Genomic DNA, 20184 nt, shown 5'->3' with positions numbered 1-20184 from the left:
GTATGGCCCTAACAGTGGCAGCACAGTTTGCAATTAGAATTGCGTAGAAAAACTGGGCAGGAGGGTAGAGTGCTTGGGTTCTGTGGGTTAGTGGACGGGAAAGGAAGCCTCACTTTCTATACCTCCTAATGGTGAAATGCAGCAAGGAATTCCCTGAGCTGAGGTACACAGACGCTGTTATCTGAAGCTGTATACAGCATTTGCACGGACTTTCCTAGCAGCTATGGCTCTGAGCGCCTGGAAATCAGCCCTGACAAGGGCTGAAATAACCAGCAGTCCCTAATCCCTACAGCGGTGTGTGTATAGCGTACACAGCAGGAGTGGCGCCAGGAGATGCGTGAGCAGTGACTGTCACCCAGACGCAGAAGGCAGATAATGGCGCCGTGAGGGAAAATGGCCGTATTTATAATGCAGGGACATGTGACATGCACAGCCTATGACACATGCCCTTGCTTGTCTGGCAAAAATGCACTTAGCTGTGTGTGTCTCTGTGATTGGCTGACATGCTGGCCCTCCCCACTACACACGCGCATAAGGAAGGAAGAACAGAAAATGGCGATCGCCATTTTCTCAGCACCACAGATCTAAACCGCACCCCACTCCCCCGCACACTATACGCTGAAATTTGATAATAGTGTGAATCACAGAGTGACTCACTATTACAGTGAAAAGCCAGCTAGTAACTAGCTAGGTTTTTTGCTGATCGAACTGTTCTCGAATGTAACTCGAGCTGTCGAGCTTTTAGCAAAAAGCTTGCGTTCAAGTTCGATCTCGAGCACCCCCAAAAATCACTCGAACATGAAATTGGTGAACCTCGAACATCGCTCAACAGTGGCTGGAGGCTGTGGTGGCTGGAGGCTGCGGTGGCTGGAGGCTGTGGTGGTTGGAGGCTGTGGTGTCTGGAGGCTGTGGTGTCTGGAGGCTGTGGTGTCTGGAGGCTGTGGTGTCTGGAGGCTGCGGTGTCTGGAGGCTGTGGTGTCTGGAGGCTGCGGTGGCTGGAGGCTGCGGTGGCTGGAGGCTGTGGTGGTTGGAGGCTGTGGTGTCTGGAGGCTGCGGTGGCTGGAGGCTGCGGTGGCTGGAGGCTGCGGTGGCTGGAGGCTGCGGTGGCTGGAGGCTGCGGTGGCTGGAGGCTGCGGTGGCTGGAGGCTGTGGTGGCTGGAGGCTGTGGTGGTTGGAGGCTGTGGTGTCTGGAGGCTGTGGTGGCTGCTGCATGCAATGTGGATGGTAAACAGATCAAGCAATGACAGAATCTATGGATGGTCGGCTGTTGAGTGTCATCAGAAAGAAAGGGGGCGATATTGGGCACTCGTTTTTTGGGTTTTGTTTTTGCAGTCAGGAATGTTTATTTCTATATTGTGTGCAGTTATATTGGTTTCCTGGTGACAATAAACAAGTGAGGGGAATAGATTTGGTTTTTATGAAGTTGCCTAATAATTCTGCACAGTAATAGTCACTGCACAAACAGATCCACCCAAGAAGCCAAATTTAAACCCCTCCAACTGCCAAAATATTAACCCCTCCAACTGCCAAAATATTAGCCCCTCCAACTGCCAAAAATATTAAGCGCTGATATTTATGAGTCTTTTGGGTGATTGAGAACATAGTTGTGATCAATAAAAAAAAAATCCTCTAAAATACAACTTGCCTAATAATTCTGCACACGGTGTAGAGGTAGGAATATAACAGGGAGGTCTCTGTATAGAGGCTGATATATAACAGGGGGGTCTCTGTATAGAGGCCGATATATAACAGGGGGGTCTCTGTATAGAGGCTGATATATAACAGGGAGGTCTCTGTATAGAGGCTGATATATAACAGGGAGGTCTCTGTATAGAGGCCGATATATAACAGGGGGGTCTCTGTATAGAGGCTGATATATAACAGGGGGGGTCTCTGTATAGAGGCCGATATATAACAGGGAGGTCTCTGTATAGAGGCTGATATATAACAGGGAGGTCTCTGTATAGAGGCTGATATATAACAGGGGGGGTCTCTGTATAGAGGCTGATATATAACAGGGGGGTCTCTGTATAGAGGCTGATATATAACAGGGGGGGGTCTCTGTATAGAGGCTGATATATAACAGGGGGGGTCTCTGTATAGAGGCTGATATATAACAGGGGTTCTCTGTATAGAGGCTGATATATAACAGGGAGGTCTCTGTATAGAGGCCGATATATAACAGGGGGGTCTCTGTATAGAGGCTGATATATAACAGGGAGGTCTCTGTACAGAGGCTGATATATAACAGGGAGGTCTCTGTATAGAGGCCGATATATAACAGGGGGTCTCTGTATAGAGGCTGATATATAACAGGGAGGTCTCTGTATAGGGAGGTCTGATATATAACAGGGGGGTCTCTGTATAGGGAGGTCTGATATATAGGGGGCTGCTGTGTGTATATTTATACATACAGGGGCGTCTGTGTAAATGGGGGTTGTCTGTGTATATAGGGGTCTGGTCTCTGTACATAGGGGGATGGTCTCTGTATATAAGGGTCTGGTCTCTGTATATAGGAGGCTGGTCTCTGTGTATGGGGGGGGTCTCTGTATATAGGGGTCTGGTCTCTGTATGGGGGTCTCTGTATATAGGGGGCTGGTCTCTGTGTATAGGGGGCTGGTCTCTGTGTATAGGGGGCTGGTCTCTGTGTATATAAGGGGCTGGTCTCTGTGTATATAAGGGGCTGGTCTCTGTGTATATAAGGGGCTGGTCTCTGTGTATATAAGGGGCTGGTCTCTGTGTATATAAGGGGCTGGTCTCTGTGTATATAAGGGGCTGGTCTCTGTGTATATAAGGGGCTGGTCTCTGTGTATATAAGGGGCTGGTCTCTGTGTATATAAGGGGCTGGTCTCTGTGTATATAAGGGGCTGGTCTCTGTGTATATAAGGGGCTGGTCTCTGTGTATATAAGGGGCTGGTCTCTGTGTATATAAGGGGCTGGTCTCTGTGTATATAACGGGCTGGTCTCTGTGTATATAACGGGCTGGTCTCTGTGTATATAAGGGGCTGGTCTCTGTGTATATAAGGGGCTGGTCTCTGTGTATATAAGGGGCTGGTCTCTGTGTATATAAGGGGCTGGTCTCTGTGTATATAAGGGGCTGGTCTCTGTGTATATAAGGGGCTGGTCTCTGTGTATATAAGGGGCTGGTCTCTGTGTATATAAGGGGCTGGTCTCTGTGTATATAAGGGGCTGGTCTCTGTGTATATAAGGGGCTGGTCTCTGTGTATATAAGGGGCTGGTCTCTGTGTATATAAGGGGCTGGTCTCTGTGTATAGGGGGCTGGTCTCTGTATATAGGGGGCTGGTCTCTGTATATAGGGGGCTGGTCTCTGTATATAGGGAGGGGGTCTCTGTATATAGGGGGTCTCTGTATATAGGGGGCTGGTCTCTGTATGGGGGTCTCTGTATATAGGGGGCTGCTCTCTGTATATAGGGGGCTGGTCTCTGTATATAAGGGACTGGTCTCTGTATATAAGGGACTGGTCTCTGTATATAAGGGGCTGGTCTCTGTATATAAGGGGCTGGTCTCTGTATATAAGGGGCTGGTCTCTGTATATAGGGGTCTGTTTTTTGTATATAAGGGTCTGGTCTCTGTATATAGGGGTCTGGTCTTTGTATATAGGGGTCTGCTGTGTGAATATTTATATATACAGGGTGATCTCTGTATAAAGGGTTTGGTCTCTGTATGGGGGGGGTCTCTGTATATAGGGGGCTGGTCTCTGTATATAGGGGGCTGGTCTCTGTATATAGGGGGGCTGGTATCTGTATATAGGGGGGCTGGTCTCTGTATATAAGGGTCTGGTCTCTGTATATAGGGGGCTGCTGTGTGAATATTTATATATATACAGGGTGATCTCTGTATATAAGGGTCTGGTCTCTGTATGGGGGTCTCTGTATATAGGGATCTGGTCTCTGTGTATAGGGGCTGGTTTCTGTATATAGGGGTCTGGTCTCTGTATATAGGGGTCTGGTCTCTGTGTATAGGGGCTGGTTTCTGTATATAGGGGGCTGGTCTTTGAGTATAGGGGGCTGGTCTTTGTGTATAGGGGGCTGGTCTTTGTGTATAGGGGGCTGGTCTTTGTGTATCCCTATCCCAGCTGCTGTGTGAATATTTATATATACAGGGTGATCTCTGTATATAAGGGTCTGGTCTCTGTATGGGGGTCTCTGCATATAGGGGTCTGGTCTCTGTGTATAGGGGGCTGGTCTCTGTATGGGGTCTCTGTATATAGGGGGCTGGTCTCTGTATATAGGGGCTGGTCTCTGTATATAGGGGGCTGGTCTCTGTATGGGGTCTCTGTATATAGGGGGCTGGTCTCTGTATATAGGGGGCTGGTCTCTGTGTATAGGGGGCTGGTCTCTGTATGGGGTCTCTGTATATAGGGGGCTGGTCTCTGTATATAGGGGGCTGGTCTCTGTGTATAGGGGGCTGGTCTCTGTATGGGGTCTCTGTATATAGGGGGCTGGTCTCTGTATATAGAGGGCTGGTCTCTGTGTATAGGGGTCTGGTCTCTGTCTATAGGGGGCTAGTCTATGTGTATAGGGGGATGGTCTTTGTGTATAGGGGGCTAGTCTATGTGTATAGGGGGCTGGTGTTTGTGTATAGGGGGCTAGTCTATGTGTATAGGGGGCTGGTCTTTGTGTATCCCTATCCCAGCTGCTGTGTGAATATTTATATATACAGGGTGATCTCTGTATATAAGGGTCTGGTCTCTGTATGGGGGTCTCTGCATATAGGGGTCTGGTCTCTGTGTATAGGGGGCTGGTCTCTGTATGGGGTCTCTGTATATAGGGGGCTGGTCTCTGTATATAGGGGCTGGTCTCTGTGTATAGGGGGCTGGTCTCTGTATGGGGTCTCTGTATATAGGGGGCTGGTCTCTGTGTATAGGGGGCTGGTCTCTGTATGGGGTCTCTGTATATAGGGGGCTGGTCTCTGTATATAGGGGGCTGGTCTCTGTGTATAGGGGGCTGGTCTCTGTATGGGGTCTCTGTATATAGGGGGCTGGTCTCTGTATATAGAGGGCTGGTCTCTGTGTATAGGGGTCTGGTCTCTGTCTATAGGGGGCTAGTCTATGTGTATAGGGGGATGGTCTTTGTGTATAGGGGGCTAGTCTATGTGTATAGGGGGCTGGTGTTTGTGTATAGGGGGCTAGTCTATGTGTATAGGGGGATGGTCTTTGTGTATAGGGGGCTAGTCTATGTGTATAGGGGGCTGGTGTTTGTGTATAGGGGGCTAGTCTATGTGTATAGGGGGCTGGTGTTTGTGTATAGGGGGCTAGTCTATGTGTATAGGGAGATGGTCTTTGTGTATAGGGGGCTAGTCTATGTGTATAGGGGGCTGGTCTCTGTCTATAGGGGGCTAGTCTATGTGTATAGGGGGATGGTTTGTGTATAGGGGGCTAGTCTATGTGTATAGGGGGCTGGTGTTTGTGTATAGGGGGCTAGTCTATGTGTATAGGGGGCTAGTCTATGTGTATAGGGGGCTGCTGTGTGAATATTTATAGATAATAATGTGTAATTACCGGAGTCGCTGCGGTGATCGGTACACGGAGCCTTGGTTGCTATGGTTACACCGATGACGTCATCTTCCATCGTCTGGTCATGTGATCGGCTCCAGCAGTGATTACTTCTGTAGCTGTAGGCGACCGCTTACGTCATCATTCTGCGCCGCTGCGTCCTTGTATCCTAGTTACACCTTGTGACATCATTTCCTGCGGCCGCGGAGTCCTCGTTGCCTGGTAACGCCTCACAGCCCGGACGTTTCAACCAAAATGAGCAGCAAAACCGGAGAGCGGGTCCGCGGCGGCCCCTCCGGCCAGGTAACGCGTGCGGCGGCCCCTCCGGCCAGGTAACGCGTGCGGCGGCCCCTCCGGCCAGGTAACGCGTGCGGCGGCCCCTCCGGCCAGGTAACGCGTGCGGCGGCCCCTCCGGCCAGGTAACGCGTGCGGGGTCTGTCACTCGATGTGCAGCGTAAGCGGATAACCGAGACCCCCATACACTGCAGTGCGGGGCCCGGACCTGTGGCCCTCCCTCCTCCCCTGCACCATCCCCCGTGGCCCTCCCTCCTCCCCTGCACCATCCCCCCGTGGCCCTCCCTCCTCCCCTGCACCATCCCCCGTGGCCCTCCCTCCTCCCCTGCACCATCCCCCCGTGGCCCTCCCTCCTCCCCTGCACCATCCCCCCGTGGCCCTCCCTCCTCCCCTGCACCATCCCCCGTGGCCCTCCCTCCTCCCCTGCACCATCCCCCGTGGCCCTCCCTGCTCCCCTGCACCATCCCCCGTGGCCCTCCCTCCTCCCCTGCACCGTCCCCCGTGGCCCTCCCTCCTCCCCTGCACCGTCCCCCGTGGCCCTCCCTCCTCCCCTGCACCGTCCCCCGTGGCCCTCCCTGCTCCCCTGCACCATCCCCCCGTGGCCCTGCCTCCTCCCCTGCACCATCCTCCGTGGCCCTCCCTCCTCCCCTGCACCATCCCCCTGTGTGTGACAGCGAGAGAGCGACAAATGAAGCGAGCAGGAGCCGGCAGCACAGGCAGCGTGAGAGCTGCGGAGGCTGGTAACTAAGGTAAATATCGGGTAAGCTGTCACGCTGCCTGTGCTGCCGGCTCCGGCTCTCTGCACATGTAGCTGCTGTACACATTATTATTATTATTTATTATTATAGCGCCATTTATTCCATGGCGCTTTACAAGTGAAAGAGGGTATACGTACAACAATCATTAACAGTACAAGACAGACTGGTATAGGAGGAGAGAGGACCCTGCCCACGAGGGCTCACAGTCTACAGGAGGAGAGAGGACCCTGCCCGCGAGGGCTCACAGTCTACAGGAGGAGAGAGGACCCTGCCCGCGAGGGCTCACAGTCTACAGGAGGAGAGAGGATCCTGCCCGCGAGGGCTCACAGTCTACAGGAGGAGAGAGGACCCTGCCCGCGAGGGCTCACAGTCTACAGGAGGAGAGAGGACCCTGCGCGCGAGGGCTCACAGGCTACAGGAGGAGAGAGGACCCTGCCCGCGAGGGCTCACAGTCTACAGGAGGAGAGAGGACCCTGCCCGTGAGGGCTCACAGTCTACAGGAGGAGAGAGGACCCTGCCCGCGAGGGCTCACAGTCTACAGGAGGAGAGAGGACCCTGCCCGCGAGGGCTCACAGTCTACAGGAGGAGAGAGGACCCTGCCCGCGAGGGCTCACAGTCTACAGGAGGAGAGAGGACCCTGCCCGCGAGGGCTCACAGTCTACAGGGAATGGGTGATGGTACAATAGGGGAGGACAGAGCTGGTTGTGCAGTGGTCTACTGGGCTGAGGGCTATTGTAGGTTGTAGGCTTGTTGGAAGAGATGGGTCTTGAGGTTCCTCTTGAAGCTTTCCACGGTAGTGGAGAGTCTGATGTGCTGAGGTAGAGCGTTCCAGAGTATGGGGGATGCGCGGGAGAAATCTTGTACACGATTGTGGGAAGAGGAGATAAGAGAGGAGCAGAGAAGGAGATCTTGTGAGGATCTAAGGTTGCGTGCAGGTAGGTACCGGGAGACTAGGTCACAGATGTAGGGAGGAGACAGGTTGTGCATGGCTTTGTATGTCATGGTTAATGTTTTGAACTGGAGTCGTTGGGCGATGGGAAGCCAGTGAAGGGATTGGCAGAGTGGCGAGGCTGGGGAGTAGCGAGGGGAGAGGTGGATTAAGCGGGCTGCAGAGTTTAGGATAGATTGGAGGGGTGCAAGAGTGTTGGAAGGGAGGCCAGAGAGCAGGAGGTTGCAGTAATCGAGGCGGGAGATGATGAGGGCATGCACTAATGTTTTTGCAGATTCTTGGTTAATTAACCCGATGTGTACTGTAGCTAGGAGAGCAAGGAGCCAGCGCTAAGTAGTGTGCGCGGCTCCCTGCTCTCTGCACATGTAGCTGCATTACACATCGGGTTAATTAACCCGATGTGTACTGTAGCTAGGAGAGCAAGGAGCCAGCGCTAAGCTAAGCGGTGTGCGCTGGTAACTAATGTAAACATCGGGTAACCATACCCGATGTTTACCTTAGTTACCAGTGTCCGCAGCTTCCAGACGCTGGCTCCGTGCAAGCGCAGCGTCGCTTGCACGTCGATGCTGGCTGGGGCTGGTCACTGGTCGCTGGTGAGATCTGCCTGTTTGACAGCTCACCAGCGACCATGTAGCGATGCAGCAGCGATCCTGACCAGGTCAGATCGCTGGTCGGATCGCTGCTGCATCGCTAAAGTGTGAAGGTACCCTTAGGCTATGTGCCCACGCTAGAATGTCCCTGCGGATTTTTTTGCCTGAAAATCCGCGACTTTCGCGGCAAATCCGCACCCGCGGATTTGCCGCGGATTTACCGCGGATTTGCCGCGGATTTTGATGCGGATTTTTTTTTTTTTTCTCCCCATTCAAAGCCAAAAATCCGCACCAAATCTGCACCAAACAATTGACATGCTGCAGATTTTTCCGGATCAAAATCCGCGGCAAATCCGCCGCGGAAAAATCCGCAGCATGGGCACAGCATTTCCAAAATGCCATTGAAATGGCTTGGAAGTGCTGCTGCTGCAGATTTTCGGCAAATCCGCGGTAAATCCGCGGCAAAATCCGCGGTAAATCCGCGGTAAATCCTGTAGCGTGGGCACATAGCCTTAGGAGTTTTGTGTTAAAGTTCTTGTTGACTCATGTAATTGCCTTGGCCAGTGAAGGTCAGATACCCAGACAAATCAATTATGCAAACCTCCCATTGTATGTGATGTAACTTGGCTGTTTCTCTCGTCTCTGCCAGAGACCATTACTACTAGGGATATTTTGTATACGGCTTGAAATCTAGCCAATAAGAGTCCAGTCTTTTTCACCAATCGTGAAGACCCCTGTAGTCTGTATGGAGAGCTCAGGGGTATAAGAAGGAGGACTGTCCATTGCCCGGGTAGACTCTTGCTACATGATACCAACCTAGGACCTGCGGATCCGATTGGCAAGCCATAACCAAACCTGGATTATAATGCTACATGGACTTCAGCATCGAATGCAAGGATTCGGCTGAGATATCAAGGACTACCTAAGGAAGGAATCCAGCTTGGGACAGCCCAGTCGTCTGACTACAGGCTTTGCAATCCTCAGGCGGCTTCCTAAATCTGGCGCTATTCCTTTCTCGGTGGGTGCCCGCCGAAAGCGGGGTGCTGCTGGTTTGGAGTAAGTAGCCCTGGAAGCTCTGAGGCACGGACATTCTAATCCCTGGTGAGCCAGCGGAAGGGTGAGACTCTGTTGCCTGTTACATTTGTGTGTTTTGCTGGTTATGTGTTATGTGCCGTTAATTGTTTGGGATCCAATAAAGTCTTAATATTGTGGTTCCCTCACCCTGTGTTGTCTGAGTAGTGTTCCGCCCACGGTTAAGGAGGTCGGACGTTCAGTTGGGATGAGCCCTGGGTCATGCTGTCTTTCTAAAGGCAGCCGGGCCAGCGGACGAGAGCACCCACTGACCCCCGTGCGTGTCTCCACAGGAGAGCACCCACTGACCCCCGTGCGTGTCTCCACAGGAGAGCACCCACTGACCCCCGTGCATGTCTCCACAGGAGAGCACCCACTGACCCCCGTGCGTGTCTCCACAGGAGAGCACCCACTGACCCCCGTGTCTCCACAATTGATGGCAGTGGTGGGATACTAATCAGCCTGTTTTTTCCAGAGAAGGTGCAGAGGACTGGTGTTCTTGGACACTGTCCAGGGCTAAACAACCAGGGAGGCACAGGAGAATACCCAGCAGGCCATAGGGGAGGCATTCAGGTTTCGGACGCTGCCATGTCCAACCCCACCAGCTCAGCCATGGGACAAGGACCGGAGAGGAGTTACGACCGCAGCAGTAAATGGATGTTACAGGATCTGTGCCAGATGCGAAAGATTGAATACAGGAACGCTGACACTCGGTCGGACTTGATCCGGAAATTGGTCCATTGGTAGACCCAGAATGATGCTGAGGATGATGAGGACACCGCCGCCGATGTGGTATCAGAGGATGTAAACCATGTGTCTCATCCTAGATCCAGTGGAAACAAATCAAACCCAAGCAGACCGAGTCAGGGAATTGTTGACTGCATTGGGGCCTGAAGCTTCTGCAATAAGTGTTGGGAGTTCCTATTTCCTTACCAAAAGCACCTACCTCCAGGATAAACCACCACAAGAAAGTTATCTTCGCTACAGGGACGTGCTAGTGTTTAATGATTCCAGCACTGACATAGATGAACTCTTGCAAAACTTTGAGATGCTAATGCGTATGCACCAGGTGCCCACAGCTGAGTGGTCCAAATACCTGTGGAGAAGCTTGCCTGTCCGGGCCCAGGAGGCTGTCCGATCACTTGGGCCTCAGGTCTGCTTGGACTACGGAATTATTAAGGACACTTTGTTGGCCCTTTTTACCATAAACCCCGAGAGACATCGTACTAAGTTCCGGACTATGTCTCGCCAGGGTGTCTCATATGTCGAATTTGGCAGTCAACTCCGACGACCCTAACCGCTGGCTCGATGGTCGGACTGCGCACTCCGCTGATGCCCTCCGGGATGTGATGGTGTGATGGTGCTCGAACATCTGCTGGAAAAGATGGACCCGGAAATCCGAGAATGGGTTGCTGACAGGAAGCCCGATATGCCAGAGCAAGCAGCGCGATTGGCTGACAAGTTTATAGCCAACCGACCCAGCTGGAGACCCGATAGGCCCACCGATCCCAGGAGGTCCCTCAAGCATGGATCCAAGCGACCTCCAGACTCCCGTGCTCGACTAACTCATTACACCACAGAAGCCCCAACAAGACAAAGGTTTACCAACAGGGCCGGTGACTTGTCTAACCCACGGCGTTGTTATAGGTGTGGGCGCCTTGGACACATGGCCAAAGAGTGTCTTCAAAGTCGGGGCCCCATGCCTGGAGCCCGTCTGCCAGTCCAACCAGTCAACCTATGCCGAGATGAACCAACGAGACCTGAGGAATGCTACTCCTGAGAAACACCAATAGCTGAGGAAGTGGTTTACCCAGTCCACACCCTACGGCAAGCTGGACATCGTACACCAGCCAACCTCCATCATCACATCCAGACGGTCAAGGTCGGTGATATACAGGCTCTGGGACTTGAACACACTGGATCTTCCATCACCCTGGTTAGCCCAGACATTGTTCCCACAGAACAACATTTACCTGGCCGCCAAGTGACCATCTCCCTTGCAGGGGGCCAGCGCTCGAACATCCCTCTGGCACGAGTGCAGTTGGACTAGGGAACTGACCAAGGAGAGGTTGAACTGGGGCTCATGGATGGCCTCCCCACCCCTGTTATTTTGCGAAATGACCTAGGACAAAGGCTATTCAGCCAGTTTGCCATCACCTGCAGCCAAGCCAATCACCATCCTGGTGCAGGTCTTTCTACCAACCCGAGGAGAACCCTCCTCCTCAATCTTCAGCCTCCTCATCGGAGCCAACGAATGTGAGTACATCAGACCCAAGTGTGGCCATTCACTGGGGGGTGATAGATCGTAAGGAATTCAGGGAAGCCCAACTAACAGACCCCTCCCTAGAGCTTATCAGACAAGTGGAGAAGGATGATCGGAAGCCTATCCTGTCTGGCTAATGTTAAGAAGGGGGAGGAATGTAATGACCTGGACTCTGTCAGTGCCTAGCATGGGTTAAGGTTCTTAAAATTCAGCCAGATATGATGATGGTTTGTTTATAAACGGGGGATAAGCCCCTCATTGTTTCTACAAGACTCTTAGGAGTCTAGTGTTAAAGTTCTTGTTGACTCATGTAATTGCCTTGGCCAGTGAAGGTCTGGTCAGATACCCAGACAAATCAATTATGCGAACCTCTCATTGTATATGATGTAACTTAGCTGTCTCTCCCTCGTCTCTGCCAGAGACCATTACTATTAGGGATATTTTATATATGCAGCTTGAAATCTAGCCAATAAGAGCCCAGTCTTATTCCCCAATTGTGAAGACCCCGGTGGTCTGAATGGAGAGCTCAGGGGTATAAGAAGGAGGACTGTCCATTGCCCGGGTAGACTCTTGCTACATGCTACCAACCTAGGACCTGCGGATCCGATTGGCAAGCCATAACCGAACCTGCATTATAATACTATATGGACTTCAGCATCGAATGCAAGGATTTGGCTGAGATATCAAGGACTACCTAAGGATGGAATCCAGCTTGGGACTATCCAGTCACCTGACTACAGGCTTTGCGGTCCTCTGCTGGCTTCCTAAATCTGGTGTTCTTCCATTCTCGGTGGGTGCCCGCCGAAAGCGGGGTGCTGCTGGATTGGAGTAAGTAGCCCTGCAAGCTTTGAGGCACAGACATTCTAATTCCTGGTGAGCCAGCGGAAGGGTGAGAAACTGTTGCCGGTTATATTCTGTGTTTTTGTTGGTTATGTGCTATGTTCCGTTAATTGTTTGGGATCCAATAGAGCCTTAATATTGTGATTCCCTCACCCTGTGTTGTCTGAGTAGTGTTCCACCCACGGGTAAGGAGGTCGGGCGTTCAGTTGGGATGAGCCCTGGGCCATGCTGTCTTTCTAAAGGCGGCAAGGCCAGTGGACGAGAGCACCCACTGACCCCCGTGTCTTCACAGGAGAGCACCCACTGACCCGCGTGTCTCCACAGCTTACACTCCAGGGTGACCAGCCAGGACAGAATCATGATGTTCCCCCAGAATCTTAAAAGTGAAGATTCAAAGGGACAAACGACTTGTTAGCTGGAACCCCATTTGGTGCCTCATCCCGGACCTCTGCAATCTCCGCTTCAACCTCCGTACTGAGCGCTGACACCACCACTCCCCTTTTCAGGATGGGCTCAGGTTCCTCACAAGGTTCTCTTCTACCAGCCCGAAAAACTCCTGGACACTGCATCAACCTTTGTGTTTTGTAGACCCTGAATGATAAGTTACAAAAAAGTGAAACCTATTAAAATTGAGATTTGGTGGATATCTATGAGACACAGATCCCTAGTAAGTCTTCATTGTAGTAAGAGCTCCCTATTATGTCCTGGGTTTTCCAGTCAACAACCGGGTTATGTAATATAAACCAAGAGAAGTCTTACACAATTGTGCAGGAAGGTCTCTGAGCACATAGCATGTAATCCGCTCTGAATGGAGGACCCCTATACAGACTTCCATACACTTCATAAAGACCCCTTGGGAGAGAAGTGACGAGTCAGTGGTAAAAATTCGGACTGGATTAGATAACTCGTTCACCCTTATCCCAGAGGAGCGAGAAATCTGTTCATAGACTGTTTGCCCCAGAACCACTATCTAGAAATACCTTAATAGTAACATCCCTTTATTTTAACCTTGGCAGGTAACAAACACTGAGACACCATGGTGGAGGAGATGCGTAGACCCAGGCTGGAATCCCCCAATCGCCCAGTGTCTAACATGGCCTCACCCAAGCCCATGAAGCTTGGAGAGACATCCCATGTGAGGTTACTGTACTGACATTACCTCCGAAGGCCTCACCCAAGCCCATGAAGCTTGGAGGGACATCCCATGTGAGGCTACTGTACTGACATTACCTCCGAAGGCCTCACCCGAGCCCTTGCAGCTTGGAGGGATGTCCCATGTGAGGAGGTTACTGAACAGACATTACCTCTGGAGGCCTCACCTGAGCCCATGCAGCTTGGAGGGACGTCCCATGTGAGGAGGTTACTGTACAGACATTACCTCCGGAGGCCTCACCCGAGCCCATGCAGCTTGGAGGGACGTCCCATGTGAGGGGGTTACTGTACAGACATTATACCTCCGGAGACCTCACCTCAGCCCATGCAGCTTGGAGGGACGTCCCATGTGAGGAGGTTACTGTACAGACATTACCTCCGGAGGCCTCACCTGAGCCCTTGCAGCTTGGAGGAACGTCCCATGTGAGGAGGTTACTGTACAGACATTACCTCTGGAGGCCTCACCTGAGCCCTTGCAGCTTGGAGGGACGTCCCATGTGAGGAGATTACTGAACAGACATTACCTCTGGAGGCCTCACCTGAGCCCATGCAGCTTGGAGGGACGTCCCATGGGAGGAGGTTACTGTACTGACATTACCTCCGTAGGCCTCACCCGAGCCCATGCATCTTGGAGGGACGTCCCATGTAAAGAGGTTACTGTACAGACATTACCTCCTGAGACCTCACCCGAGCCCATGCAGCTTGGAGGGACGTCTCATGTGAGATGGTTACTGTACAGACATTACATCTGGAGGCCTCACCCGAGCCCATGCAGCTTGGAGGGACGTCCCATGTGAGGAGGTTACTGTACAGACATTACCTCTGGAGACCTCACCTGAGCCCATGCAGCTTGGAGGGACGTCCCATGTGGGGAGGTTACTGTACGGACATTACCTCCGGAGGTCTCACCTGAGCCCATGCAGCTTGGAGGGACGTCCCATGTGAAGATGTTACTGTACTGACATTACCTCCGGAGACCTCACCCGAGCCCATGCAGCTTGGAGGAACGTCCCATGTGAGGAGGTTACTGTACAGACATTACCTCTGGAGGCCTCACCCGAGCCCATGCAGCTTGGAGGAACGTCCCATGTGAAGAGGTTACTGCACAGACATTACCTCTGGAGGCCTCATCCGAGCCCATGCAGCTTGGAGGGACGTCCCATGTGAGGAGGTTACTGTACGGACATTGCCTCCGGAGGCCTCACCTGAACCCATGCAGCTTGGAGGAACGTCCCATGTGAGGAGGTTACTGTACAGACATTACCTCCGGAGGCCTCACCCGAGCCCATGCAGCTTGGAGGAACGTCCCATGTGAGGAGGTTACTGTACAGACATTACCTCTGGAGGCCTCACCTGAGCCCATGCAGCTTGGAGGGACGTCCCATGTGAGGGGGTTACTGTACTGACATTACCTCCGGAGGCCTCACCTGAGCCCATGCAGCTTGGAGGGACGTTCCATGTGAGGAGGTTACTGTACAGACATTACCTCTGGAGGCCTCACCTGAACCCATGCAGCTTGGAGGAACGTCCCATGTGAGGAGGTTACTGTACAGACATTACCTCCGGAGACCTCACCCGAGCCCATGTAGCTTGGAGGAACGTCCCATGTGAAGAGGTTACTGTACCTGCTTGCCTACGGAGGCCACACCCACCCACTGCGCCTCACTCCCAGAGGAATGAGGACAAAGGCAAAAAAATAATTTACATGCCTCCTGTGATGGGGTCCTTCTCCCATATCACACAACAGAGCGAGAGATGGCTGTACAATCCAAAGAACATTTATTCTAAGCAACTCAAATGGTCCATAACAGAATCCACTAAACAAAGGGTAAAATTAGTCCAGTAATATGAATATAATCCAATAAGCGATAAATGTCCCGGTCTCTCTGAGAAGCCAGTTTCTCCCAGAGGTTCAATCTTCCTGCTTCACTCTTGAAGTTCTCAAACAGCCTTCCTCTTCGCCCCCAGGTAAGCAGAGAGTTTACAGTAGTTGGACTCTAGGCCCCTTCCCCCACACCCAGGGACGGAAGCGCCTCAAGAGGCTATAACCTTGCACTATAGGAGGTGATTACTTACAAACAATACAATGTACACAGAAGCAGTACAAATAATGAACAGTGAACCAAGCTTAAAATAGGAATCTGTACAGCAAGATACACCTCCCTAAATGTGACAAACCAGCTGCAATCTCCTGAAACTCTCTCCGGCAGTGGCAGTTTGCGTTCTGGCCAACAACACGGATTGCGCCGGAGTAGCAGACTGAACCTGTTGCTGCAACTGCCCTGAAAATATAGCAATGGGGCCCATAAAGAAATTTAAATTGGGCTGACTATAATGTTATGGGGTGGGATGGGATAACAAGGGGCTCCTAAACTGGACCTCAGGCTAGGGGGGCCATAGCAGTCCCTGATCCCAGAGATATGTCTGATGGTGATGATGTTTGGGCCACTTTCCTTGCCCTGCTCCTGTGCAGCTCTGATCTATTACCCCTTATCCCTCACCCCAGTGGAGGGCCAGTATAGGAGTGGTAGAACCCACAGATAGGGACAAACAGGGGCAACCAAAAGTCGATCACACAGCACACTAACACAAAGGTATTAGAAAACAAGTGATAAGGAGGAAAATAAGAGCAGGAAGGAAGCAAGACGATGAGAGAACTCCACAACAACTCCATGTACAAAGTAATGCAATTACCAGGAGGACTAGGATACAACAGCACATGGACCAGTGTAGCCAAAGCTATAGTTGGAATGGGAAGAGAGGATACTCCATTTTAAAAAGGTGGGGAGTAACAGTGATAGGGTCTCTCAGAACATGTGATCCAAGAGGTAACCGGCAGGCTAATGAGAACACAGCTGGTCAATGCCTGAGCCTGTGTGTGTAACTCAGAAGACCCAAAGGAGGCAAAGTGAGGCGTGTCAGACTCTGCAGTGTGAACAGTGTCAGATGCTGCCATGACACTCGATGCATTTTGAGCCAAACACCATGTGACACTCCCAGTCCCGCTCTTCTTCCCCCCCGCTCCCCGCTCTTCTCCCCCCCCGCTCCCCGCTCTTCTCCCCCGGGCCCACTCTTCTCCCCCGCTCCCCGCTCTTCTCCCCCGCTCCCCGCTCTTCTCCCCCGCCCCCCGCTCTTCTCCCCCGCTCCCTGCTCTTCTCCCCCGCTCCCCGCTCTTCTCCTGGTCCCGCTCCCAGCTCCCGGTCTAGCATGCCTCATCACCTGTCAGTCACGGTCTTTTTTCTGTTGCAGTTTTGTGACAGGTTCTGGACCATAATCTCACTTTACCTTGTGAGACTTGCTGATGAAATGGATTCCCTTTGCTTTGGGGAGGAGAGAGTTAATGTTAATTTACCTTCAAGCAGCTCCTGGTCAGGTGTTTCCGGTCTGGACCATGCCCAGGTTCTATATATACCCTATATTCCCTGTGCTTCCAGCAGAGGGGGCCGTTACTGTCATACATGTGGAAGCTTGGCCAGGAGGAGTAAGGAGCTGGAGAGACCCCCTATCTGTGACTTTCCCTGTGGGCTGCAGCATTGGTGTTGACTGCAGCAGTTCTAGGTGTGGCTGTTGTACGGTATGGATGTTCCCCAGTAGTCTGTTCCCCCCCCCTTCCCCTTTATGTTGTGTCCCCTTGTGCACTATTAGTGGCTCCTTTGTGTGCAGTTGCCGTGTGTACGAGTTGTTGTAGTCTTGACCACTGATAATCTTTATTTGTCGGTGGGGTTGTTGACTTCTGTTCTTGCCCCTTACCCCGGGTGGTGGGTTGTGGAGGGGGTCTTACCATCAGGGACAAGGACAGGAGATAGGGCCAGAATGGGGGCCCGGACCTCCCTACCTCCAAGGGTACCTCCGGGTGTGAGGGTGAGCGCAGGGGCCCCAGCCTTAGGGCCAGCATAGGTTACCCTGTGTTCCCTGGGCACCCGTGACCTTGTCCTGCCTGCAAGCTGCCTGTCATTGGCACACTGCTCCCATCTACTTCTATGGGAAATTCAGAAGCAGCTGAGCAGGAGGCACTGTACTCCCATTCACTTCTATGGCAGGCAATGTCCAGAGGTCCAGCACAGGGGTATGGAGCCTCTGCCCCGATCCATAATAGAAGTGATGGTAGTGACAGTCTGATGTGTGTAAGTGCTGTATATGCTGACGCCTGGATGTGATCCGCCCGGAGCCACCTGTGCACCGGCTCCTTATCCTGCCCGGCTGCTCCAGGATCTCCTGTCTGCCCGGAGCTGCAGATCATGTGCCGCACACGTCCTCCACCCCGAGGAGTCTGCGTGTGGATACTGGGGTACACCCGGCATAGCACCCCAGGACTGGACCTGACACACCCTTCTCATCATCACACTTCTTGACTCTGTCAATCCTTAGGCTTATTTTTTTCTTAGATATTTTCTGTTCCAAGGCTTTATTCACACTGAGAAAGGAACTCTCCAAAAACCAGGAGTTTTTATTGAAGAGTTGGAGAGTCTCCTCTCCAAAAACTGAGCAAATTAACTCATTGTTCACACATCGTAAGGGTATGTTCACACCTACCTGACCCCTCTGATCTGATAATTAGGGCGCAGTCTGGCGACCCCCCCCCCCCTCCCTCCAAGCTGCCTTGTGCATCACTTTCTGTGTAAGGCCGGGGCCACACGAGCGTAAGGCATCAAATGCGACTTTCTGCTCCCGCTGTGCTGAGAGTGTAATCCGAGTGTCATGCCACTGTGCTGTGATCAGATCACTTCTGCGGAGGAGAAGGCGGACACTGCGCAGCAGAGGGACAGATTAATTTCCCCATTTCCCTTTTTGCCAGCTGATGCGATTATCGCACTGCACTCCAGTGTAATGTGAGTGCGGTGCAATGTTTCTCTCGCACCCATAGACTTGTATGGGTGTGAGTGAACATGGATCGGATTCCACCGGCAGCATGCTGCGACTGTTTTCTCGGTCCGATTAGGGCTGAGAAAATAATTGCAGATGGGAGCAGGCCCATAGAGTAACATGGGTCCAGGTGGAATGCGATTATTTTATTTATTTTTTTGCATTCCACTCAGAACGTTTTACTCAGCGTCTGTCCTAGCCCTAAAAACTAAGCTCAAGCTCCCACTTCCATCCCGCAACAATGGGGTTCCCAAGGAGGGTTGTGGGTTAAGACCAGTTCCAGATACCGATCATGGTTTCTCTGCTGTCTGGAAAAGCCCTACTCTGGGCAAATCCTATTTGGGAGTGGTCCGGAGACTTGTGATGTTGGGAAGTTTCTGGAGACCTTCCAAGCGGTATTCGAGATTCCTGGCTGCAGCTCCTCAACTGCTTTGTCCCTTTTGTCCCTGAAAAAGAACTCGGACATCATACCCAGTATGCCTTACTCTTCCATACCTTGATGGTGGAGCTGACGTTTAACGAAGAAGCTCTGGTAGTAACCTTCTGGCAAGGCCTGTCATATCAAGGATGAGTTAGTTGGACGATAACTACCATCCTCACTTGACTCCGTGATTCACTTGGCCACCAGGATCGGTCTCCACTTCCACGAGAGTGCCTCGAACAAGATTCAGTGTCGTCTTGTGCCAGAAAACCACCCAGACTGGCCCCCAACTTTCAGTTTCCTTTGCAAGTCATACCACCAGCCACTGAGCCAACGCAGGTTGAGCAGGTCAAGCCTTCTATGCAGGTACAAAAGTGGCGATACACCGAGAATGTTTGTATGTACTATGGAGGTGTAGCGCCCCACGGGACCTGCAGGGCTACTCGTCACTGGGCCACTGGTTTTTAGGGTTGCTGTGAATGGCCTGACCCGGCTTCGTGGCTGCGTCAGCTACATAAAAGAAGGTGCAAGGTGACTGGTAGTAGGGGATGGGGGTTTGCTTTGCAGCGCCACCCGTGGTATGTGACCAGGGATTAGCAGCCGCTGCGAAATGTCGCTCTCCTCCGGGGCTGATGTTACCGCAGCTCAGATAGTCCAGCTCCCCACAGGTGGAGCAAGCCCCAGAGAGGACGGTGGTGATGGGGGAAAAAGGCCATTAGCGCCGAAGCGCGGGGGGCGGCCCTGCCAAATCAGAGTCTCACACAGGAGCTGCGGTTCCAGGTGTTTTACTCACAGATCGTGTGCTGCTTGAAGCTACTTGGGGACCCCAGTGTCCTTGGATTTAGTTTCCGTCCCATACGCAGGCAGCACAAAACTTGTTATGGACCCGACCGTGGCCGTGGCTCCTTTCTCTATATGCTGCTGGTGCCCCGGGACTTTTGGAGGTGGGCAATGGGACGTGAAATCCCCCTTCCCTGTAGATTCTGGTAGTCAAACGTGAAGCATGCACTAACCTAGGGCTTTTGCACCCTGTGTAGCGCCGGTCCCGAAGGGGCTGTTAGGGCTCACCCTCCGGCTACCGAGTTGTTCCTCTGTCTCACAGCTCCACCCATTCGTCTCCTGCTTCTCTCTCTCGGTCTGCCCGGTACCCGGTCGGCCCCTCTGGGGGGAGCCTTTCAGCATCCCCCCAGAGGCCTTGCTCTTCTCTGCCTCAAGCTGTTCTCTCTCCTGCGTCCAAACTGTTCTGAGCTAAAACTGTTCTGAAGTGCAACTGTGTGTGCTCATTCACTTCCCCAGTCAAACCCCACCTTCTTGATGACTCACCAGTGCTGGGGAAAACACGTTGCTATGGTGCCCACTTGCAGTCTGGCGTGAAACCACCTTAGTTTATTGTGTAACTGCTGACTCATTGTGTTGAGTAAGCTAGAAAACACCAGTGTTTAATAGTGATGGGCAGTCCGGCTCTTTT

At 52.4% G+C, this 20184-nt stretch overlaps 2 protein-coding genes across 4 annotated transcripts in view; one reads left to right on the top strand and one right to left on the bottom strand.

Annotated features, from left to right (window-relative positions):
- WDR54 (WD repeat domain 54) overlaps positions 1-5631 on the bottom strand; it is a 67461-nt gene extending 61830 nt beyond the window's left edge. For both annotated transcript variants that reach the window (XM_075345505.1, XM_075345496.1), the window contains exon 1: positions 5522-5631. In XM_075345505.1, the coding sequence (XP_075201620.1) occupies positions 5522-5591 (70 nt within the window). In that variant the 5' untranslated portion in view covers positions 5592-5631. The remainder of the gene's footprint in view (positions 1-5521) is intronic.
- A 12-nt stretch (positions 5632-5643) lies between these two features.
- The window catches only part of C1H2orf81 (chromosome 1 C2orf81 homolog), a 29344-nt gene continuing 14803 nt past the window's right edge, over positions 5644-20184 (top strand). Inside the window, exon 1 of one of the 2 annotated variants that reach the window (XM_075345476.1) lies at positions 5644-5818. In XM_075345476.1, the coding sequence (XP_075201591.1) occupies positions 5771-5818 (48 nt within the window). In that variant the 5' untranslated portion in view covers positions 5644-5770. Of the gene's footprint in view, positions 5819-5865; positions 5935-20184 lie in introns of those variants that run through there. The other variant, XM_075345483.1, reaches the window with a different exon arrangement.

This window comes from Anomaloglossus baeobatrachus, chromosome 1 (genome assembly GCF_048569485.1).
Source record: "Anomaloglossus baeobatrachus isolate aAnoBae1 chromosome 1, aAnoBae1.hap1, whole genome shotgun sequence".
NCBI lineage: Eukaryota > Metazoa > Chordata > Amphibia > Anura > Aromobatidae > Anomaloglossus > Anomaloglossus baeobatrachus.
Note: the sequence above shows the minus strand (reverse complement) of the source record. Positions and strands in the feature narration are given on the sequence as shown.